The 17,007-nt window shown below is 46.0% G+C and overlaps 1 protein-coding gene across 1 annotated transcript in view; it reads left to right on the top strand.

Moving 5' to 3' along the window:
* Positions 1-7,662: 7,662 nt before the first annotated feature.
* Positions 7,663-17,007, top strand: part of LOC147101045 (plexin domain-containing protein 1-like) — a 292,861-nt gene continuing 283,516 nt past the window's right edge. Inside the window, exon 1 of the mRNA XM_085966214.1 lies at positions 7,663-8,140. Coding sequence (XP_085822340.1) covers positions 8,056-8,140 — 85 coding nt within the window. The 5' untranslated portion in view covers positions 7,663-8,055. The remainder of the gene's footprint in view (positions 8,141-17,007) is intronic.

The raw sequence follows: 17,007 nt of genomic DNA, 5'->3' as shown, positions 1-17,007 counted from the left end.
AACAGTCTGATACTCTTGATGGATGTGCGAAATCCCCATAGAATGTGGATACATTCTCATCAGACCACCGGGGAAAAACACTCAATTTCTACATGAATCGGATATACCCCTAAATGAATTGACCAACACTGTCAGTGAAAACTAACGCATAGCCTGTGATTAAACTCAAAGGCACTGGATGCTCCATATTAAGCCAGCGGAGGAAATGGATGAAAGAAAAGACTTTCATTTATATAACGCCTTTCACAACCACCGGACGTCCCAAAGCGCTTTACAGCCAATGAACTTCTTTTTGAAGTGTAGTCAATATTGTGATGTAGGAATTGCGGCAGCCAATTTGCGCACAGCAAGCTTTCACGAACAGCAATGTGATAATAACCAGATAATCGTTTTTTTTAGTGGATTGAGGAATAAATATTGGCCAGGACACCAGGGATAACTCCCCTGCTCTTCACAGAATCACAGAAACCCCACAGTGCAGATAGAGGCCATTTCGGCCCATCGAGCCTGCACCGACACATATCCCACCCGATCCCCGTAACCCCTACACCAACACATATCCCACCCTATCCCCACGTATTTAATCCCCCCAACACTAAGGGTCAATTTATCATAGCCAATCAACCTAACCCGCACATCTTTGGACTGTGGGAGGAAACCGGAGCACCCGGAGGAAACCCACGCAAACACGGGGAGAATGTGCAAACTCCACACAGACAGTCACCCGAGGCCGGATTCGAACCCGGGTCCCTGGCGCTGTGAGGCAACAGTGCTAACCACTATGCCTCCTCTTCTTTGAAGCAGTGGCCACGGGGTCTTTTATGTCCACTTGAGAGAGCAGACGGGGCCTCGGTTTAACGTCTCATCCGAGCAGCAGCCTAGATTTTTTGCGTTCAAGTGTCAGGAGTGGGACTATGAACCCACAACCTTCTGATGTGAGAGGCAAGAGTGCTACCCACTGGGCCATGGCTGATACTGATGAGAGAGGGATTACCCATGGAGGTTAGTCTCCATTAAGCATAAAATGCCTGTTGGGAGCAGTACTGACCGTCAGGAGATGCTGCAATAATACAGCAGGTTTAAACTAATAATCAGGAGACTGAGTTCAAACAGCACCATGGTAGTTTGAGAATTTAAATTCAATTTTTTAAAAAATCTTGAAATAAAAAGCTGAGTAAAAATCAGCAAAAGTGACCATGCCCTTTAGGGAAGGAAACCTGCGTTCCTTACCCAATGTAGTTGACTCGTAACTTCCCTCTGAAGTGTCTTGGCAAGCCACGCAGTTGTATCAAACTGCTACACAATTGCAGTGCTTCAAAAAGGAGGCTCACCACCATCTTCTCAAGATAACTAAGGATGGGCAATAAAAGCTCACATCTTGAGAATGATCAATACAAAGTAAACACTGCTCAGCCCGGGAGGTGTCCTCACACACGATGGGATAGAAGTTTGTTTTAGGGCCCAGAATTGGCGCTGTGCTGGCAGTGCATCCTCCAGCTGAGAGGCCCAAGGCCCAATTTCGGCCCTCATTTCAATAATTTAGGCAAGTTGCTGGTGCCACAGGCAGCTCGCCCATTTGGGTAGTACCATGGAGTTGCGGGAGTGCTCCTGCTCCTCCTGGCTCCACAGTAACGATTACTGATGGATTTAAAAAGAATAAACGGCTTACATTCCGTTCCTGGTTGCATGGACCACTGAAGAATCCTAAGCTGAGTAGGCCCAGGACCTATTCCGCTGATCGCCAACAAATTACGGCATGGAGGCCGAGAACAGACGTTAGGCCCCACATTTACATACGGCTTAGCAGCTGTTTTAGGCGCCCACATGGAACGCCTGTAAAGCCGCGTGCACCAATACAACGGCACCTGTAACACGTGCGCTAATCGGGCGCAGCACATTGCTCCCTTTTTCCCCGTTTTCCACCTGGCAAACAGGAGCAAGAAGGACCCGTTTCAACCCCGATATCCACCTTTGACAGGTAGAAGCTTGAATGAACTCTACTAGGGTTTGGACCCAAGAACATCTGGTTTTGGTTGAGTCTAGGTCCGGGAATGTCCTCAGGGCTCCTCCCGCTTCGTCGCCGTAACTTCACCAGAAGTTTACGCCAGCAAATGGGGGTTTCCGCCAAAGTTATGGCAGTCGAGCGGTTCGAGGAATGTCATGGCCTATGACTCAACCGACTGTGATACCTCACTTCAGGCAAAATGGTATCATTTACAATATTAAACCCCTCACCTTTATTCACTAGTGGAAACATTTCGATCTCTTGCTTTGAAATTTTTCGTGTGCTCTCAGTTTATAACCACAGCATTAGGCAAAGCCTTATTCATAGTTACATCCCTGACGTTGGGCAAGGCCTTTGAGACCTTTGATCTCTCTCTCTGCCTGTGCCTCAGTTGGTATGTCATGAACAAAAGGTAAATCATGCTTGACTAATCTACTGGAATTTTTTGAGGATGTAACTGGTAGAATAGATAAGGGAGAACCAGTGGATGTGGTGTATTTGGACTTTCAGAAGGCTTTCGATAAGGTCCCGCATAAGAGATTAGCGTGTAAAGTTAAAGCACATGGGATTGGAGGCAAGGTATTGACTTGGATAGAGAACTGGTTGGCAGACAGAAAGCACAGAGTTGGAATAAACGGGTCTTTTTCCGAGTGGCAGGCAGTGACTAGTGGGGTACCGCAGGGATCGGTGCTAGGACCCCAGCTTTTCACAATATATATTAATGATCTAGACGAGGGAACTAGATGTAATAACTCCAAGTTTGCAGATGATACAAAGCTGGGTGGGCATGTGTGCTGTGAGGAGGATGCCGAGAAACTCCAGTATGATTTGGACAGGTTGAGTGATTGGGCAGATGCATGGCAGATGCAGTATAATGTGGATAAATTCAAGGTTATCCACTTCGGTGGCAAAAACAGGAAGGCAGATTATTATCTGAACGGCAATAGATTGGGAGAAGGGGAAGTGCAACGAGACCTGGGTGTCCTTGTGCACCAGTCGCTGAAGATAAGCATGCAGGTGCAGCAGGCGGTTAAGAAGGCAAATGGTATGTTGGCCTTCATAGCGAGAGGATTCGAGTACAGGAGCAAGGATGTCTTGCTGCAGTTGTACAGGGCCTTGGTGAGACCACACCTTGAGTATTGTGTGCAGTTTTGCTCGCCTTATCTGAGGAAGGATGTTCTTGCCATGGAGGGAGTGCAGCGAAGATTCACCAGACTGATATCTGGGATGGCAGGAATGACGTATGAGGAGAGATTGGGTCGATTGGGCTTATATTCGCTGGAGTTTAGAAGAATGAGAGGGGATCTCATTGAAACTTATAAAATTCTAACAGGACTAGACAGACTAGATGCAGGAATAATATTCCCGATGGCGGGGGAGTCCAGAACCAGGGGTCAGTCTAAAGATAAGGGGTAAGCCATTTAGGACAGATGAGGAGGAATTTCTTCACCCAGGGAGTGGTGAACCTGTGGAATTCTCTACCACAAAAGGCAGTTGAGGCCAATTCATTAAATATATTCAAGAAGGAGTTAGATATATTTCTTAAAGCTAAAGGGATCAAAGGATATGGGGAGAAGGCAGGGACAGGGTACTGAATTTGGATGATCAGCCATGATCTCATTAAATGGTGGAGCAGGCTCGAGGGGCCGAATGGCCTACTCCTGCTCCTATCTTCTATGTTTCTGTAGAGTGTACCACAGAACACGTTCACTTCATTATAGTGAGGGTGCAAAGCAGCTACAAACCCAACATGGTACAAAATGACATATCACGTCTTGTATCACGTAGAGCTTGGTAATGGATACTCACTGGTGCATTATGGATGTCTGCCCTTGACCCTTCGTGCCTCATTACTTTGCTTTCACTGCTTTATATGTTGATTAATAAAGCAATTCAACTCACATCAGCACAAAATTAATTTAATCACCATCCAAGTTGTGTCAGAAAATTCTTTGCAGGACCTTAGTTGGTCCAAAGAAAGCAGAGAATGAGTCCCACAACCTCCTGCCTTCCCTCATAAAGGCAACCCCAAACAAAACAGGAAGGCCCAAGGTTTGATCCCTTGCCTGAAGTAGCTGATCTCTGGCAAGATGGCATAGTTGACCTCATTGTCCCCAGGATAGGGAGGGAAAAATTAGCAAGGCTTCTTTCTCCCGATCTCTCCCCAGTGATTCCTGCTGGGGAGTACATGCTTGTGGAGTTTAGGTGAAGACTGGATTGTGCTTACATAGAATTGCATGGGATCTACAGCACAGAAACAGGCCATTTTGGCCAACAGGTCCATGCCAGTGTTTATGCTTCACATGAGCCTCCTCCCACCCTACTTCATCTAACTTTATCAGTATAACCTTCTATTCCCTTCTCCCTCATGTGCTTATCTAGCTGCGCCTTGAATGCATCTAAGGTTCTCATTACAGCCCCTTGCATGCATCTGTTGTTGACTTCTTATACCTTGGATTTTCTCCCACTGTTCCAGTTAAATAGACTGTCTAAGCTCACATATAAAGAATGGACACTGAGGAGCTCTACCCCAGTATGGAGGGACACTGTGGTTCTGTACCCCAGTATGGATTTTTTTTTAAATTCATTCATGGGATGCGGGTGTCACTGGAAAGGCCAGCATTTATTACCCATCCCTAATTGCCCTTGAGAAGGTGGTGGTGAGCCGCCTCCTTGAACTGCTGCAGTCTGCATAGTAACAACAACAACAACAACTTGTATTTATGTAGTGCCTTTAACATAGTAAAATGTCCCAAGGCGCTTCACAGGAGTGTTTTAAGTCCAGAAAATTGACACCGAGCCACGTAAGAAATTAGGGCGGATGACCAAAAAGTTTGGTCAAAGAGGTGGGTTTAATGGAGCATCTTAAAGGATGAAAGCGAGGTAGAGAGGCAGAGAGGGAGTTCCAGAGCTTAGGGCCTAGGTACTCTCATAGCAGTTTAGTACAATTGAGTGGCTTGCTAGGCCATTTCAGAGGGCAATTAAGAATCAACCACATTGCTGTGGGTCTGGAGTTACATATAGGCCAGACCGGGTGAGGACATTAGTGAACCAGATGGGTTCTTATGACAATCCAGTAGTTACATGGTCATCATTACTGATATTAGCTTCTACCAAGCTTAACTAACTGAATTTAAGTTCCCCAGCTGCCGTGGTGGGATTTGGAACTCAGGTCTCTGGATTACAAGTCCAGTAGCAGAACCACTAGGCTGCCTGACATGAATCAGTCATTCATGCAAGAAAGACTTATGAAATAATACTGAGCAGCCTACAGGTGGTGCTATCCAGGGAGAGTATAAATACTCGGGCACGGGCCCAGCTTGCGCAGGACATTCTTTAACAGGAACTAGTGAAGGACACAAAGAGACCTCCATGTTGTAAAACAGTTGATTAAAGATTTGTTTAATGCTTAGACCAAGGGCCTAGTAGTTTTCTTACGTCACTACTGTTCCCCTTGGACACTATGGAGTAGTACCCCAGTATGAATCAGTTCCTTCAGGAGAGGTGGGGAGAAAATTGACAGGTCACTGGATGAACATAAGCCATAGTGAGATAAATGCATCATTAACATTGATCAATCGACATGTAGCTGATTTGCAGCAACAGAACGTGCATTAAAAACGCAGAAACGTCGCATTAAAAATGCGATGACCAAACTGCACCACGGAGCAATGAGACACAAACACATTTGATCGAGGTTTATGAAATAATGAAGGGACTAGATTGCGTTTATGCGGGCCAGTTATTTCAATTGAATAGGTTAGCGGGGGGGACCCAGGGGTCACGTTTACAAGTTATGTAAGGGCAAAACTAGGTTAGATGTTGGGCGGTTCTTCTTTTCCCAGAGGATATTGGACCCGTGGAACAGGTTGCAGGCTCGTGCAGAGAACGCTGATTCGCTGAATTCCTTCGAGCGAGAGCTGTTTCTGGCTGAGGCGGAGACCACCTTGCACACGAGGTAGGTATCCTGTAAAGTGACTCAGGCCCAATGTGATCTCCTGAACTATCTTTGATCGCCTAACGGGGTGGAAGAGGAATTTTCCAGTTTTCTTTTTCCCTAATTAGCCTGTTTTTTTTTTATTCGTTTTTTCATCTCTCCCGGGAGATTTCATGTCTCCAGGTGGGGTGGGGCGTATCCTAACTGTGTGGGAGAGGCTGGATGGGCCAGTGGGTCTGTTCCTCTCGGTCATTTCCGTATGTTCATATCCCACGGTCATCGGGGGGGGGAGGGAAAGTTGAGAACTGAGCAGAGGTGAAGTGAGAGCAACAAGGGTGGTGTCTGTGCTTGAGTCATGTAGGAGCATAGGAGTAGGAGGAGGCCATTCGGCCCCTCAGGCCTGCTCCACCATTGAATCAGATCATGGCTGATCTGGACCTCAACTCCATTTTCCTGCCTTTGCTCCATATCCCGTGATACCCTTACCCGACAAAAATCTATCGATCTCAGTCTTCAGAGCTCCAATTGTCCTAGGAATATGCAGCCATCAAACCCCTCCCCCTCCCACCCCCAAGAGCAGAAACATTACATTAAAAGTGTGTTGTCGAATTGTGCCACCAGAGGGGAGAAAGCAACCGTAAGTTGCTGGCAACGCCTTTGGTTAGAGAGCTGTCTCATCGCTGCCTGTCTTTTCTCGGTGTGTGGTGAAAGGTAACTGCAGTGCAGCACTGAGGCAGCGCTGCACTGTTGGAGGTGCTGCCTTTTGGAAGAGACGTTAAACCAAGGACCCGTCTGCCCTCTCAGGTGGAGGTAAAAGACCCCAAGGCCACTATTTCGAAAAGAACAATGGAGTCCTGGGGCCAATACCCCTCATCCAACTTCACTAAAAACAGATGATCTGGTCATTATCACGTTGCTGTCTGTGGGAGCTTGCTGTGCGCAAATTGGCTGCCCATTGCAACAGTGACCACACTTCATGAAGTACTTCATTGGCTGTAAAGCGCTTTGGGACGTCCTGAGGTCGTGAAAGGTGGAAAAATAAAAGTTAGACCAATAAAAAGGAATTGGAAAAGCAAAAAAGGTGTAGGGAAGGAAACCATGCAGTCATCTTTCAAAAAGCCACAATTTGTGAGAATAATTCTTGGCGAACAGAAGTGCTATTTTTGCAGCACAACTAAAATAGTATATTTAAAAAAAAGTTTATCTCAAGGATATTCTGCTTCCTTCTAGTTCCACTCCCCACTTTATGCAACACGGAGGGTGTACAGAAAGCCATGTCCTGTTACAGAATGGGCTGATCAATACAGGCTAAGAGATCTATCGGAGGGTTAAATTATCTGAGCACTTTTAAAATAATATATTTGGAAGGATGTGTAGCGTTTATGGACATGCACCTCATATTAAAAACTCCATTTAAACAGCCCAGTTCTAACGCTATCTTGTGTTTGTGCAAGTGAGTGCGAGTGATTGCGCACAAATCGGATTGAAAGTAAATGTTTTTAGAACCATTTCTTCAATAGCAATTGCAAAAAAATTAATTAAAAATCCGTCAGAGGGTGAAAAAAATGGCAGGTTTGAAGAGAGTTTTATTTTAATGAGTCCGGTTAATGAATTATTCAGCAGTTATGATTGACAGGTGAGTTTGTGAAATCAGATTGGAGCCTGGTGATCTGGGTGGGAAATGGATAAGAACAAGGCTGGCTGTCTGGCGTCAGGTGTAATCTTCCCCCTTTCTCGCTCTGTCCCACTTTGCTCGTGTTATATTGAGAGTCTGACAGAGTGTGGCGTTCTCGCTCTCTCTCTCTCTCTCTCCAAGCTCGGCATTGTTCTTAAACAAGCACAGCAACAGAGAGTGAGGGGAAAATAATCAGTAGAAAAGACAGCCAAAGAGAGAGGAGGAGGGTGGGAAAGGAGAAAAAAAACCCAGATACTCTCAACATCAGACCCCCCCCAAAAAAAAGTCTCCCCGAGAAATCCCTTCCATCTGTTTCTGATGGGGCTCAGGACGTAAAAGTCTGAACGAGGTGGACCTGAGCATCGCCCTCACTCACGCCGGCCTCTGCTTCAAGGGGACAGCCGGTTGAAACACACTCCCAACCGGGGTGGCAGCGACATGGCACTTTGCACTTTGTTACTCCTGTACTTGCCTTCAATAGTTTCCGCTGACCTGGGTACCGCGGAGGTGCTGGAGCGAGCAGGTAAGGTGCAATCCGACTCTTTCCCCCCTTTATTTCGCTCTCTCTCTCTCTTTTTCCATTAATTTCCTCATCAATTGCAAAAAAAAAGGGGGCGAGTGGCGGTGAAAGCTTTTTTTGTTTATTTAGCCAACTGCAAAGAGCCAAGGCAACGTTGTAAAGATGCTTCTTAAGGTGACAGTGCACGCTTCCTCGTTTAGGATGAGCTGGTGGTGTTTTTTTCCTTGTTGCAAAGATGCTATGCAGCAGAATTTCATCTCGCATCTCATTACCTTGCCTGTTAGGTGTCTGTTTAGTATCTGCGCGTCTCATCCCAAGCCTGGGTTCTGCACTGAAGGGCTGGCATGCAATGTTACCATCCGCCGACCACACACGTATCTGAAAAGTTGCTGTAAATATTAAAAGAGGCACTCACTTGTCAGGGTGCAAAGCAAATCTTTGGCAAACCCAGTTTGTTTTTGTTTGCTTAAAGCTGCCCAAGTACTAGATGTCGTTTATTGTAACAGCGGCGTTGCTTGGCAAGTGGCAGGGTGATGATGTGTTTTGACTTTGGTTTGTGTGGTGTTTTTTTTTGCTCTTCTGCGCTTTTTTAAGAAAAACGTTTGGGAAAGTACTTTAGAAAATATTATTGAAAATGATAAAGCCTTAAGGCTGCTGTGACTCGCGGCTGTGCGATTGGGCAGGTTGATTCAAAACGCACAGAGCTGAATCTGTATTTTTCCCCTATGTAAAAGACTTGAACGTTTTGAGGGAGGTCGGGGCTCGGGTCCCGCTGCCGAAGATAAATACTGATCAAGGAGGTAAACTACCCAATAATGTTCAGCGCTGAAGCCAGTGTCTGTGCTTCTCCACAAACCCCCATTTATCTCTACATGTCCCTCTCAACATCTCTTCCCCCCCATCTCATCTACCCAGAATCATATACAATAATATATAATAATGTTACACATAGCACAGAAACAGACCATTCGACCCAACCAGTCCCTGCCGGTGTTTATGCTCCACTCGAGCCTCCTCCCGTCTTTCCTCATCTAAATCTATCAGCGTAACCCTCTATTCCCTTCTCCCTCATATGCTTGTCCAGCCTCCCCTTAAATGTATCGATACTATTCACCTCAACCACTCCCTGTGGTAGCGAGTTCCACATTCTCACCACTCTCTGGGTAAAGAAGTTTATTCTGAATTCCCTATTGGATTTCTTGGTGACTATCTTATATTGATGGCCTCTAGTTATGCTCTTCCCCACAAGTGGAAACATTCTCTCTGTATCCACTCTATCAAAACCTTTCATAATTTTAAAGACCTCTATTAGGTCACCCCTCAGCCTTCTCTTAGACCCAGCCTGTTCATCCTTTCCTGATAGGTAGACCCTCGCATTTCTGGTATCATCCTTGTAAATCTTTTTTATGCACCCTCTCCAGTTCCTCTATATCCTTTTTATAATATGACGACCAGAATTGTACAAAGTAATGCATTGTATTTCAACATCTTCTTTTCTCACTGTGTGTCAGGTCGAATGGGACTGCACATGTTAACATGCCACTGCCTGTCGGGGAGCGCCCTTGCAAAATCACGGACTCTCTGCTGGTGTGTGAAGCAGCAGCAATGAGGGAGACGAGTTTAACCACAGCAATGCTTTGTGTTTTGTGTGTGATGGATTCTTCAGGTTAATGCGGCACTCAGCCAAGTTTTATCCTGAATGGTAGTTGGAGCCAGTCTATGCCTCAAACTATCAACAGCTCCCTGGGAGTCCAGGCTGATTAATGTGGGTCAGTGAATGAAAGAACTTGTATTTATATAGCGGCTTTCAGGACCACCGGACATCCCAGGGCACTTTGTAGCCAATGAAGTACTTTTTGAGTGTAGTTGCTGTTGTAATTTCAGAAACATGGCAGACAATTTGCACACAGCAAGATCCCACAAATTGCAATGTGATAATGACCAGATAATGCGTTTTAGTGATGTTGGTTGAGGGATAAATATTGGCCTCAGGACACCAGGGAGAACTCCCCCTGCTCTTCTTCGAAATAGTGCCATGGTATCTTTTACTGCACTGGAGTGCCAGCACATAGTCCAGGCTGACACTTCAGTGCAGTACACCCTCAGTGCTGCACTGGGAATGTCAGCCGGGATTATGTGCTCAAGTCTGCCGCAGAGTGAAGGACAGAGTTGGGAAAGAGCAGTGCGAGGATGGTAAATGGAGATGTAGGTGAAAAATGTTGCAGGGCAATGGGGAAAGAGCAGGCGAGTGGGACTAATAGGATAGCTCTTGCAAAGAGTTGGCGCAGGCACGATGGGCCGAATGGCCGCCTTCTGTGCTGTGTGGTTCTATGGTCAGGTTAAGAGCGTCCGTTTCCTCGTTTACACTGAGTGCACGAATTGCCAGTTTGTGTCATGCAGGGACCGAACATGGTTAGCCCAGTTTGTAGATGTGGATTTTAAGTACAGGGAAAATTGTGTGTGAGAACTGCAAAGCAGGAGAATATTCAAAACCCTCTCATTTTAGGATTAAACGGAATAAAATCCCCCTTTCTCCGCAACGATAAATTCCCGCAGAAATGTCAATTCTGGCAAACTGCAACGCGTGCAGCTGTTTCCTCTGGCACAGGGAGCACTCAATCCTCCCTCGCCGACGGGCAGCTTTGATGCTCTAATTAGGTCTCATACCTCATACCGACAGCCAGCTGAAGTTCCATAAGGGCAGGAGACACTGGAGCTTCAGCTAATGATCCATGTTAACTCCTTTTAGCAGGGTGCCTTGTGAAGACTCTCGTGTTTATTATTTACTTGTGGCATTTAATTTGCTCCTCCCAATTTGTTCTGCTGGTTTTTAAACCCGAGGTTTTCCAGTTATGGACAACAACAACAATAACTTGTATTTATATAGCGCCTTTAACGTAGTAAAACGTCCCAAGGCGCTTTACAGGAGTATTATAAGACAAAAATTTTGACACCGAGCCACATAAGGAGAAATTAGGGCAGGTGACAAAAAGCTTGGTCAAAGAGGTAGGTTTTAAGGAGCGTCTTAAAGGAGGAAAGAGAGGTGGAGAGGTTTAGGGAGGGAATTCCAGAGCTTAGGACCCAGGCAACAGAAGGCACGGCCACCAAAGGTTGAGCGATTATAATCGGGGATGCTCAAGAGGGCAGAATTAGAGGAGCACAAATATCTCAGGGGGTTGTGGGGCTGAAGGAGATTACAGAGATAGGAAAGGACGAGACCATGGAGGGATTTGAAAACAAGGATGAGAATTTTGAAATCGAGTCGCTGCTTAACCGGGAGCAAATGGAGGTCAGCGAGCACAGGGGTGATGGGTGAACGGGACTTGGTGCGAGTTAGGACACGGGCAGCCGAGTTTTGGATGACCTCAAGTTTACATAGGGTAGAACGTGGGTGGCCAGCCAGGAGTGCATTGGAATAGTCAAGTCTAGAGGTAACAAAGGCATCAATGAGGGTTTCAGCAGTGGATGAGCTGAGGCAGGGGCGGAGACGGGCGATGTTACAGAGGTGGAAGTAGGCGGTCTTTGTTATGCTGCGGATATGTGGTCAGAAGCTCATTTCAGGGTCAAATATGAGACCAAGGTTGCGAACAGTGCGGTTCAGCCTCAGACAGACGTTAGGGAGAGGGATGGAGTCAGTGGCTAATAAACGGAGTTTGTGGCAGGGACCAAAAACAATGTCTTCGGTCTTCCCAATATTTAATTGGTGAAAATTTCTGCTTATCCAGAACTGTATGTCGGACAAGCAGTCTGAGAATTTAGAGACTGTGGAGGGGTCGAGAGAAGAGTTAGTGAGGTAGAGCTAGGTGTCGTCAGCGTACATGTGGAAACTGACGCTCTGTTTTCGGATGATGTTACCAAGGGGCAACATATAGATGAGAAATAGGAGTCTGCATTTGGTCGCTGCAGATTGCACCCAGTTTTGTGACCCTATTTCAGGGGAAAAAAATAAAACCCAACTATCAACGGGTTTAAATATTCAGGTGGCTCTGATGTGTGGAGACAAATGTAGATCGTAAGAGGAACAGAGACCTAATTAGAGCACAAGGTGAATCAAAGCTGGGAGAAGATTAAGTATAAACCATATTAGATACAGTCGCTTCCAAATCGTACAAACTCACAGGAGCCCGACAAAGAAATTCTTAACAAGGTTAGGTTTTGTTAAGCAGGAATTGTCACTGTGAATTCTGAAATAAAAAACAGAAATTGCTGGAAAATTCTCAGTCGGCCAGGCATAGGAACATAGGAACAGGAGGAGGCCAATTAGCCCCTTGAGCCTGTTCTGCCATTCAATGAGATCATGGCTGATCTGTGACCTAACTCCATATACCCATTTTTGCCTCATATCCCTTAATGATATGGAGTACTGCTCCAATAACACTCCAGAAGCTCGACAACATTCAGGACAAAGCAGCCCGCTTGATCGACACCCCATCCACCACCTTAAATATTCACTAGCTCCACCACTGGCACACCGTGGCTGCAGTGTGTACCATCTACAAGATGCACTGCAGCAACTCGCCAAGGCTTCTTCGGCAGCACCTCCCAAACCGGCGACCTCTTACACCTAGAAGGATAAGGGCAGCAGGTGCATGGGAATGCCATCACCTCCAAGTTCCCCTCCAAGTTACATACCATCCTGACTTGGAAATATATCGTCGTTCCTTCATCATCGCTGGGTCAAAATCCTGGAACCCCCTCCCTAACAGCACTGTGGGAGTATCTTCAACACATGGACTGCAGCGGTTCAAGAAGGCGGCTCACCACCACCCTCTCAAGGGCAATTAGGGTTGGGCAATAAATGCTGGCCTTGCCAGCAACGCCCACATCCCAGGAACAAATAAAAAGAATACCTTTGGTTAACAAAAATCTATCAATCTCAGATTTAAAATTAACAATTGACCTAACATCAAATGCTGTTTGCGGAAGATAGTTCCAAACTTCTACCACCCTTTGTGTGTAGAAGTGTTTCCTAATTTGACTCCTGAATGGTCTGGCTCTAATTTTTAGACTCTGCCCCCTAGTCCTAGACTCCCCAACCAGCGGAAATTGTTTCTCTCTATCTACCCTATCAGTTCCCCTTAACATCTTAAAAACTTTGATCAAATCAACCCATAACCAGGGAATACAACCCTAGTTTGTGTAATCTCTCCTTGTAATTTAACCCTTTATCATTCTGGTAAACCTACGCAGCACTCCCTCCAAGGCCAATATATCCTTCCATAGAAACATAGAAGATAGGAGCAGGAGTAGGCCATTCGGCCCCTCGAGCCTGCTCCGCCATTCAATGAGATCATGGCTGATCATCCAAATTCAGTACCCTGTCCCTGCTTTCTCCCCATACCCCTTGATCCCTTTAGCCTTAAGAAATATATCCAACTCCTTCTTGAAGTGTGGTGCCCAGAACTGCTCACAGTACTCCATGTGTGGCCTAACCAGGGCTTTGTACAGCTGCAGCATAACTTCTACCCCCTTGTATTCTAGCCCTCTCGATATAAAGGCCAGCATCCCATTAAACCTTTTGATCAGCATTCGTAGAGAGAGAGTTCATGTTTCAGGTCGATGCCCTTTCATCAGACCTTGTCACTGCAGTGTTTGGTTTGATATGCAGTAGGGGCTTTTTCTTTGGGTTTGACTTGAGGCTCCCTCTTTTAATGGTCCTTATGCAGAACACTCTGGGATCAGTATTATCACAGGGGGCTGCTGCGGTTCAGGGAGAAGGCCCATCACCACCTTCTCGGAGCCATTAGAGATGGGCAATACAAACATATGCAAAAGGGAACCACAGACCAGCTGGTCCAGTGATCCTGTCCTACCCTGTCGTGGTGTAACCTCTGCACACTGTCCCCTCCCCCATTCCCTTCCCCCCCCTCCTGCCCTCCCGCCCCCCGCTCCCCACCCCCAACCCCCAGCCCACAGCCATGCAATCTGCTGGGAGAAGCAAAAAAAGTAGGCCAATTTAGGAAAAAACAATTTCTGGGTAATTCCTCTGACCCCCAAATCCGTCTTTTGGATGAGACGTTAAACCGAGGCCCCGTCCGCTCTCTCAGGTGGACGTAAAAGATCCCACAGGTACTATTTCGAAGAAGAGCAGGGGAGTTACCCCCGGTGTCCTGACCAATATTTATCTCTCAACCAACATAACAAAAACAGATTATAGTTGTACTTAGATCTTCTAAATTTTGGTATGATCACCTTCATTGAGGCATTTTGTAATAAAAAGAAAAGAAGACTTGCATTTCTACAGCGCCTTTCACGACCTCAGGACGTCCCAAAGCGCTTTACAGCCAATGAAGTACTTTTGAAGTGCAGTCACTGCTGTAAAAATACTCATCAGATTGACTGCATTTTGGTGCATGGACCCTTTAAGAAAATCTATTTTTGCAGCGTTCTTTTGGAAACGGAATCAAAGTTTTCCAAAATATGGCGTGTGTCATGGATTAGTGCCAGGTTAGCAGTGCATTACATGCATTTTATTATCTATGTACTAATAGAGTATTAAACTGAGATTTCTAGGACCAAAAACAGATTGCAGACGTCAGGATTGACCTCACTATGGTTTTTTTACAGCCCCCATGAGATCTGATAACAACACTGCAGCTAATATCCTCTTGGAATCCATCCTCTTTGTTTCACAAGCTCGCCGAATAATGATTTATGTTGTTCAGAATGTATTTGTTGTGGAAGGGGTGAGAATTATTTTTGTATGTTGAATGAGGTCATTTGGGATTGCAGAGAGAGAGAGAGACAGACAGAGTCACGCGCAGCCTATCTCCCCCACTAAAAGCAACACAAACCATGAATGTGTCTGCAGAAATAACTGCCTGGGATTATGTCATTTTTCCTGTCCTCTTTCCCTGGTTTTCTGCATATCCCACCTTCTTTATTCTCAGTGGGTCGCACACTTGCCTCTGAGTCACGAAGGTTGTGGGTTCAAGTCCCGCTCCCGACACTTGAACACAAAATCTCAGCTGACACTCCCAGTGCTAGTACTGAGGGAGTGCTGCACTGTCAGAGGTGCCGTCTTTCGGATGAGACGTAAAATCTCTCGGGTGGACGTGAAAGATCCCATGGCACTATTGTGAAAAAGAGCTGGGGAGTTTCTCCCTGGCATCCTGGCCAATATTTATCCCTCAACTAAAAACAGATTATCTGATCATTATCACATTGCTGTTTGTGGGAGTTTGCTGTGTGCAAATTGGCTGCCGCGTTTCCTACATTACAGCAGTGACTACACTCCAAAATGTACTAATTGTCAGTAAAGTGTCTTGAGGTCATGAAAGGCGCTATATAAATGCAAGTCTTTCCCTTTACCGGGCTATAGTTCCACGAGCACCGGCAGGTCTCTTGTACCTCATTCGTTCTTTGTTTATGAGCTAAGATGGGTTGAAGCAGACTATTCGACCATGGAGGGAACCACGCCTGTGCTTGGCCCTGTCTTGGGCCGACACGCACGAGTTCTGTCAGGGCGTCACTGGATAGCACTCAGGGATGGGAGCTCTGCGCTGATTTTCCCACTCCATTTGCTGGAGGTACTTGCAGCCAACTGGCCTTACTATTTTTGATGGATGATGAAGAGCCTTATAAAAGGCAGATTAATGTTTCAATACTATATTCCATGGTTATGGTTCCTATCATTTGTCCTTTGCCCACTGTGATGTCACAATGTCTCCCAATCCTAACCTTTATATTCTCGCAACTGTGATAATTTTTTTATTAGACAACAGTTGGTTTCTCTCCAGGAGCTTTGAGGGTCACACACGTTCCCTTCATCATCAGTAATTCCCGGGAGATGTCCGATAGCAGTTGGAGCTTTTGGCAATCAAAACTGCACTGACTTCACGGAATTAAAAGCCACAAAGCTAGGTTATACCGACATATTGAAACAACGCTCACCTGATCTGCAGCGACAAGCATGAAATGATCAGAGTATGAAAAGCTGAGCACAAGGAAGGAGAATAAATGCAGTGTGAAAATAACGAGGGAAGCATTGGAGGGAGGAGTGGGAGTCAATTAATGTATGCAGTGAGATCAGCAGAATACAGCTTTGGCTGACACCACTGTTCCTGGCCAAAATGGAGAAGATTTGGTAATTCCCCCGTCACTTACGTGGGGAGACCACACTGCTGTAGTGACTGGGATTGATTTTACGTACATCATTTGTAGGTAACTATCCTCCACTTGCTGCATTTTGCTGGAGAAATAATCCTGCTTTTATCAGGAGATGTTGCTGTAGTTTCTGTTTGCTGCAGTTTGCAGAGACTCTTTTTAAATAGACTCTGTAGACTGTTTGCTTTAGTGTGCTATTTAAGAGGACTCGGTTTGCTGAGTAAATAGACTTTGTTTACTCTAAAGTAGACTATTTGCTGTGAATCCTGCCATAAGTCCCATCTAACCTCCAACTCATTGGCTGACATAATGGTGTCAATAGACACTGATGTCTGTTCTTTCCAATTTTTTGCCCTTTTCATCCATCCTCTCTTAAAGGCACTTCTCTCATCATAGCAGGCTAGTGATACCTTGCCGACGTGACCATTCTTCATGTGGGAGCCTAAACAGCTGAGTATCGGCAGGGTATTTATTCCTTAACCTTTCACTCCTCCTCCCCCTCCCCCTTCGCATTCACTCAAACTCCAACATGACCCCATCGGCTTTGAAAACAAATCTTCTACTTAAGCATGGCACCAACGTTCTGTCTCATGCCAGCCTTAGCTCAGTGGTAGCACTCCGGCCTCTGAGTCAGAAGGTTTTGACCCAACACTCCAGTGCTGTACTGAGGGAGTGCTGCACTGTCAGAGGTGCCGTCTTTCGAATGAGACGTTAAACCAAGGCTTAGTTTGCCCTCTCAAGTGGACATCAAAGATCCCATTGGC

Source organism: Somniosus microcephalus, chromosome 24 (assembly GCF_052327205.1).
Source record: "Somniosus microcephalus isolate GS21.2 chromosome 24, FLI_Smic_1.0, whole genome shotgun sequence".
Lineage (NCBI taxonomy): Eukaryota > Metazoa > Chordata > Chondrichthyes > Squaliformes > Somniosidae > Somniosus > Somniosus microcephalus.
This window is presented reverse-complemented; position numbering and strand designations above follow the sequence as displayed.